A 7,194-nucleotide genomic window follows, 5' to 3' on the forward strand; every position below is an offset into this window, starting at 1 on the left:
GGGTTGAGCAGGACTCGTCCTCCTTGCGCCCTCCGCCGTGGGTCGGCGCCGCGGCGATCTGCGGCTTGCCCCGGCAAGTTGCGCTCGGGGGCGTCTCGAGACCAGCTTTACTTCTCTTCGCTCCCGCGCCGCGGCCGTTCGAAGGGGCGGGGACCCGGGCGAGGTGTCGTCATATTACGTCATATTACCAGGGAAGTCCCCATAAAACCCGAGAGCCGGCTTGGGGAGCCCGATCTGAGAAGATTCCAGGGTTGCTGCTGCTTTACCGAAGCTCCGTGCGCCTGGCTCGAGGCACTCGCGGACCATCTCGCGCAGCCCAAGCTCTGGGGGAGCCCCAGAGTCCAGATTGGGGATCTAAGTCCCCTGTACGCAGCGGAGATCGCCGCGGCGTTTCTGAGATGCCCGGGAGAAAGGCGCGTCGGAACGCGCCATTGAACCCAACGCGGGCAGGTATCTAGCAGTTCGGCCCGCGGACACCCAGGCAGGATGGGGTTGAGGTCATACTCGGGACCGTTCAGCCCTTCGGGGCTCGGGCTGGAATGCACGCGCCTGTATGTTCGGGCCAAATCGGCTCCCCGGCTCGTGCCTTCGACTGGTCTAGAAAGTTCTTCAGGGGCTTCTACCGAGACTGCGGGCCTCTGGGAGAGTCCAGCCCAGCGTCTCATTGAGATGCCGGTGCATTTTAGGCCGGCATTCCCTGTTTCTTGGCTCTTTGCTTGCTCTACCAGGTACCAGGAGGAGAGAAAAATACATGTGCATGCGGTGGCCTGGAAGATGGTTTTAGCGGCAGGTGTGGGTAGGAGAGGCCTCCGGGCCTAGCACTTCCCTGACAGGCCCTCTTCCTCCCCACACCACCTTTAAGAGCCCCACCCCCACCCCATTTTATCTCTGTCCCCACTCCACCTCCAGCACCAGGAAACGTAGTGATCAAACTTCGAACTCTTCCCAGAGCTCACACCCTGAACCCATGGAGGCGTGGGATTGAGACTCTGGTATTGAGAAAATTTAACTGTCCGGTTGGGAGATCTAGGAGAATAGAATTTGGTCCTGGAGTCTTTCACCCACCAACTCTGATATAATCACATGCAACTCTCTGTAACTGTTGAGGGTCGCCCCCCCCCCCCTTTATAAGTCTTAATCAAAATTGGCAGCACCTGCTAAGGAATCGTAAGACTTGTCCGGAAATAACTTTGGGGGGCATACTCGGTTATTGTTTTATAAGGCCAGCTGGCAATGCCGAAGTGCTACATTGCCAGTATGAGGGTGGTGGTGTCTAAGTGTTCAGACCATGCTTCTGGAAGGTCCAACATGAGCATGGCATTGTCTAGACAGATTTAAAGAGCAGCAGAGTGTCTCGATGTCAAGTAGTGAGTGTGTAGTTTGGATAAAAATACGTTGCCGGGCGTACCTGTCTCTAACTCCAGCTCTCAGGACGTTGGAGAATTAGCCCGGACTGTATAGTTTAAGGCCGGTCTCTGTCACATAGTGAGACGGCTCAAAAAAATCAGTTCTCCCAAATCGAGATAGTTAGGACTGGGGTGGAGCGCAAGGGTAGAGCAATTGGCCTGAAAGTTTGTGACCCTGGAATCTTAGAGCTGCTTTTTGCCTCTTCCCCCTTTTGAGAAAGTACTAATTGCTCCTAGATATCAGGACTTCTCAATTTGTGTGCTACATTTAATATGCTGCACCTTAAAGAGTGTTTTGTGAATATTTCTGAAAATATTTCACTCTAGAACTCATTAAAACATGGCACATTGCGTTAATTCCATCTACTAGGATGTCTAATTTCTAAAAAGTAAGACATGAATTTTTTAACTTTTCTGCTTTTCTATTGATGTGATGAATTTGTACGAAGTAGACTTGTAGGAAAGCACTGTCTTGATTTTGAATCATTTTAAGAACTATGGACTATTATAGTAAATTTTGTGAGGTTTTTTTTTTTTAATGAGAAAATAAGTTTTTAAAGGAGGACATAATTGGAAAAGCAAATCTACTTTTAAACGATATATTTTCAGAAATTGACTTTTGTTCCCTGGTCAATCTTGAGTGATAAATGGGAGACCTCATTGGGTTGGTTAAAGTGATTTGTCTCTATTCATAACTTTTATTGAGTCACCAGGGTTGGTGTGTGGGTGCACCCAAGTAGCATCCAAGGACGTGCTAATTTATTTACCAGTCACCGGTAGGATTGCTTTCATTGTTAATTTTCAGGTGTTTGTTTTTCAGAGTTACCGCCTGAATTCGCAGCTCAGCTCAGGAAGATTGGAGATAAAGTGTACTGCACGTGGAGTGCACCGGACATAACTGCGGTTCTGGCGCAGATGCCTGGCAAGAAGTCGCGAAAGAGCACGATGAGAAGAAGCCCAAGCCCAACCCGGGTACCAGCAGGTAAGGGTCTGGGCGCTGCAGGGCTGCGGAGGAGGCCCGGCTTAGTCCGTTGGAGCTCGTGCCCTCCTGGCGCGTGCCTTAGGAACACTGTAAGAAAGTTCTAGAAGCTGCAGCTTGCATGTTAGCCAGGCTTCTTTTCTCTGTGAGTTGCCCGTCTCCACGGTGGTGGGGGTGGGGCTGGCGGCTACCCTAGAGAATCACTGGCAGCCAGGGGGTCGCTGTTCAAGACTGGGCACCGATACTGGGAGCTCAGCTCAGGGGATTTGTCTCTGTGAATTCCCCCACTCCGAGGACTAACAAGCAGTTCTCCCGCTTCGGGCCGTTTTTTTTTTAGGACAGACACCCCGCTGGGTTACCTGAATTCTGGAACCCAGGAGGCCTTCCTCCGTAGTTAGCATTTTAACTGTCCCTTGGAAAGGTCGGGGGAAGGGATGGGGTATAACTGGAGAGAAGGAATTCTGTTTTGCATCCTGCACTTTTTTTTGTGACTCTCATCAAAGATCCGCAGCCAGTTGCTTTATGAGTTGGAAATCTGGAGGTCAGACTTGCCGTTTTATCAGACATTTGCAGCAGCCTCTTTTGGTCTTTCATTTCTTAGCCACGTGGGCATGCTGAGAATCTGCTACAGAGCTAGTGGGACCGCGGCTTAGTTGGCCCTAGGTCAGCTCTCTGAGGTGCTTGCTTGAATGGGAGAATCCTGTCTACCTTTTGGGATGTCTAGGAGTTTTACTCATGTCAGCGACGGTGTTAACAGTGTTTGTTTGTTTTAATGTGGGGGGAGAGGGAGTTTGGTTTTGTTTGTTTTTTGTTTTTTATTTTTGGCAGGGTCTCATTAAGTACTAGCTGTCCTTGTTTATGTGGTTGAAGGTGACCTTGAGTTTCTGGTCCTCCTGTCTCTACCCCTGGATTACAGTTTATGTGCCACCAAATTCCCCTTTTAGGCAAGCGCTGTCAACTACTCACATTTCAGCCATCATCATTCTTTTGCTTTTTGAGACAGGGTGTTTTCGAATAGCCTTGGCTGTCCTGGAACCGGTTCTGTAGGCTGGCCTTGAACTCAGAGATCTCCCTGCCTCTGCCTCCTAAGAGCTGGGATCAGAGGAATGCACATAATTTTTCTTACTAACACCCAGCTATAATTACTAAAGTTCAAAGAAAAAAATGGAAATAATTATCAATATGCAAATCAAAACGTTCTCCTTTACTCTTCCTAAAGACTGAATGGATTGATAACACTCTGGGCTTGTATCAATAAACTGGCCTACCTTCAAATGTAAATTGGAAAGTTATTTGAGAAAGCCAGGCTGCAGTTTGAGTGCACACTAGGAAGCAGAGGCAGGATTAGGAGTTCAAGGCCGTCAAGTTTGTTAAGCCAGGAGACTTCAAATCAACAAAATGAGTTCGTTTAAAAGTGTAACTCCAACTTTACAATGAGATTTTATGATTCTTATGGGGAAAGAAAAAGCGTTTCTGAAGAATATGTTTATTTGCCTGCTGTGAGGGAGGCTTGGAGCTGGGAGATGCTGCCATTGGAAGAGCGAGTCTACTTGACAATATCACAAGAGATCGGAATTTGACTTTTGTTCCCTACCCAACCATAAAAGAGAAAGGGATGACATCATGGGAGACGGCTAAGGGTTGACTAATGGCACAGCTGGTAAATTTTTCATACATGCAATTTCTATATTTGGAAGAGAACTGACCTCATCCAGGGTGCTTTTGAAAAAAACAAAGCAAATGCCTATATCCTTACCTGACCCGTGGAAAGCCAGGTGCACTGAAGTCAGAGAAGCGTCTGGGAAGTGCCTTTCACTTGGGCTGTGTGCTAACTCTTACTGGTCTACAGTTGGGGCTGTTGTCCAACTTAATGGTTTCGTCTAACTCTTTCAGACCTGAAGGACGAGTGTGATCAACTCCGGAGAATTGGAGACAAAGTGAATTTACGGCAGAAACTTCTGAATTTTATTTCCAAGCTCTTCAATTTAATAACCTGAGTCCTTCATAAACTTTTGCAAGAAGGGACCTCCCAGGAAGGAAGTTCCCCCAGTTGGCGCAAATGTCTGGTATTGAATGGACTGTGATGAGAGGGAAACACTGGCTTGCTTTTGGTTCCCTGAGCAGGGAGGGGTGATGAAGGAGACGGAAATGAGTTTCTTGGGAAAGTTTTCGGTAATCATTCTTTGAGATGTGATAACGTGAAACCATGCTTATTTTTATTTTTAAAAACAAGAAGAGAGGAGTTGTGGAGGTAGGGAAGTAACTAGTAATAATCTGTCTTTTCAGGGTTGTTCTGGTGTTTTTGCCAAAGGTTGTCAAGAATAATAGGAGGGGGCATGATGAGTGGTTACATTGTATGTGGACAGACATACAGGATTGCTTTTTGACAACTCCAGGACAATGTACTGTTTAGCTCCATCCTCATAATCTTCTAAGAGGAAACATTTCATTTTTTTATAACACTGAATATTATAGTGAAAATTGATTTTATAGGTCACTACAAGTTTAACTGTATTGTGTCTGTTTAGATGACTTTTAAGTGTTACTGTAACCGTTAACTGGAGAGTATGGGGAGACTAAGTAACTGGGGAAATTAGAACTATAGCAAAGTCCATAGGTACCAGTCTTGCAGCTTGAATAGTATGTGATAAAGTGAGAGTTTGGATTTTATATAACCTGAGACAATGGAGAAACAAACTTTTAGAAGTTGATGTAATTAAAACTTAGTAATTCATAGGAAGTTTTTAAAATTTTATAACCTGCCACAGATATTTCTTAGAAGGTTTTTTTTTTTTTTTTCCTTGTTTCTGTTTTTGGAGACAGGGTTTCTCTGAGTAGCCCTGGCTATCCTGGAACTCCCTCTGTGGACCAGGCTGGCCTCGGAAATCCACCAGGGCCTTGCGCTTCCTAGGCAAGCGCTCTACCACTGAGCTAAATCCCCAACCCCGAAATCCACCTTTCTTTACCTCCCAGGTGCTGGGATTAAAGGCAGGCACCAGCATCCCTGGGTGCAGAGTTTCATTTTAAATTTGGCCTATAAATGGGAAACTCAGACTGCTCAGTAGCAAATCAGTCCTGGTCAGCAGAGGCAAGAGACTTGAGTAGACTTTCCCAAAAGGCAGGTGACCAGCAGATACATGATTCAGAGACGTGGAAATGAAAACCATCACCAGATGATTGTCTGGGTTTGCCTGTTACTGGAAGGAAAAGATAGCAAGCAGAGTAAGGACTTTTTGTATATTTTTGCTAGTAGCGTAAGGTAGGACCTTTATTTTGTTAAAAAACAGCATTGAGGCTACTTTAATTGCTAATAAATGAACCACCTTAAACCCAGCTGTCCCACCACTGAGAAAGCACGCAAAGGTGCTAATCCGTCTGCTGATTATACTTCTGTATTCTTTTTTATCTGTATCACACAAGACAAGGAAACAACCAATCAAGGGCTGAAAGGATTTTTAAACGTGGGAACAGAAACAGAAATGAGTCTTAAAATGCAGGAAATGATATTTGTCAAAACATGGATGTTACATATCCCAGATGCTTCACTTGTCACTTAAAATTTTGACAGAAGTCAAAGTGAACTGATATGATTAGGGAGGAGGAGTGGGATGTGAGAAAAGGGCCAATCAATTTTAGACTGAAAACTGGAAGGGTGTTCTGTTATTTTACCCTAGAGGTGACTACAGTTGATGTATACTTGACAATAACTGAAAAGGTATTGCCTGTTCTGGCCACAAGGACTTGATGCCTACCAGAAGTTGATGGGGTATGCTAATAACTGGGGGAATCTTTCCCCATGGTATCCATGTGTTGAAACTAAGCCCATAAGCACGTTTAATTTGTCAGTTGACTAAAACCAAAAATTGTCCAAAACATTGAGAAAGTCCCTCACGATTGAGTTTTATCAGGAATGATATTTATTTTACCTATTTATAATTTAAATATTTTGTTTACTTTCTGCATGTGTATCAGTTTTATTTTTGTTTTGAGACAAGGGTCTCGTGACCATGGGAAGGGTGTCTGTCATGTGGTTAGTCACTTTGGATGAAGTTACCTCAGTAGTTAGTGGGCCTCAGCATTAAGGTTGTTTACTCTGAAGTTTTTTTTTGTTGTTGTTGTTTTTTTACCTGAAGGTAGACATCTTGCCCAATGGGTATTTATGGTCTGTGACTGTATTTATATGTATGCTTCTGAAAACTGATACTGTAGCCTCAACTATTAAATAAAGGTTGATACTGAAGCAACTGTTGAAAAATGCCACCGGTCTTCCTGTGTGTTTATGTAAATTAGGAAGTTTATTAATCTATTTTAACACACTTATATCACCAGACATCCAGTGTGTGTGTGTGTTTGGGAAGATGTATATCAGTCAATGGCTACTTTTTTAAAAATATTATGTGTGTGAGTGTTCGCATGCTATGGTGTTTGTGCTGAGGCCAGAATGCAACTTTTTTTAAGATTTATTTATTTATTATATATAAGTACACTGTAGCTCTCTTCAGACACATTAGAAGAATGCCTTGGATCTCATTACAGATGGTTGTGAGCCACCATGTGGTTGCTGGGGTTTGAATTCAGGACCTCTGGAAGAGCAGTCAGTGCTCTGAACCACTGAGCCATCTCTCCAGCTTTTAAATATACATTTACCTATTCGTATGTGTGTGATCCTTCATGTGCAGAGGTCAAAGGATAAGGAGTATATAGGAATGCCCTCTCTCTCCACTTTGTGGATCCCAGGGATGGAGCTCAGTGTCTTGACTGGAGATGCTGTTATCTGCTGAGCCAGATTGTTGATCCACAGAGGATACG

At 44.8% G+C, this 7,194-nt stretch overlaps 1 protein-coding gene across 1 annotated transcript; it reads left to right on the top strand.

The window, feature by feature from the left end:
• The first annotated feature begins 231 nt into the window (after window positions 1-231).
• Window positions 232-6,645, top strand: Pmaip1 (phorbol-12-myristate-13-acetate-induced protein 1). The gene is given in 3 exon segments (NM_001008385.2): window positions 232-450; window positions 2,227-2,388; window positions 4,279-6,645. Coding segments are annotated over 3 exon segments (318 nt in total). The 5' UTR covers window positions 232-398; the 3' UTR covers window positions 4,383-6,645.
• Window positions 6,646-7,194: the final 549 nt, after the last annotated feature.

Source organism: Rattus norvegicus, chromosome 18, assembly GCF_021556685.1.
Source record: "Rattus norvegicus strain SHRSP/BbbUtx chromosome 18, alternate assembly SHRSP_T2T, whole genome shotgun sequence".
Classification (NCBI taxonomy): Eukaryota; Metazoa; Chordata; class Mammalia; order Rodentia; family Muridae; genus Rattus; species Rattus norvegicus.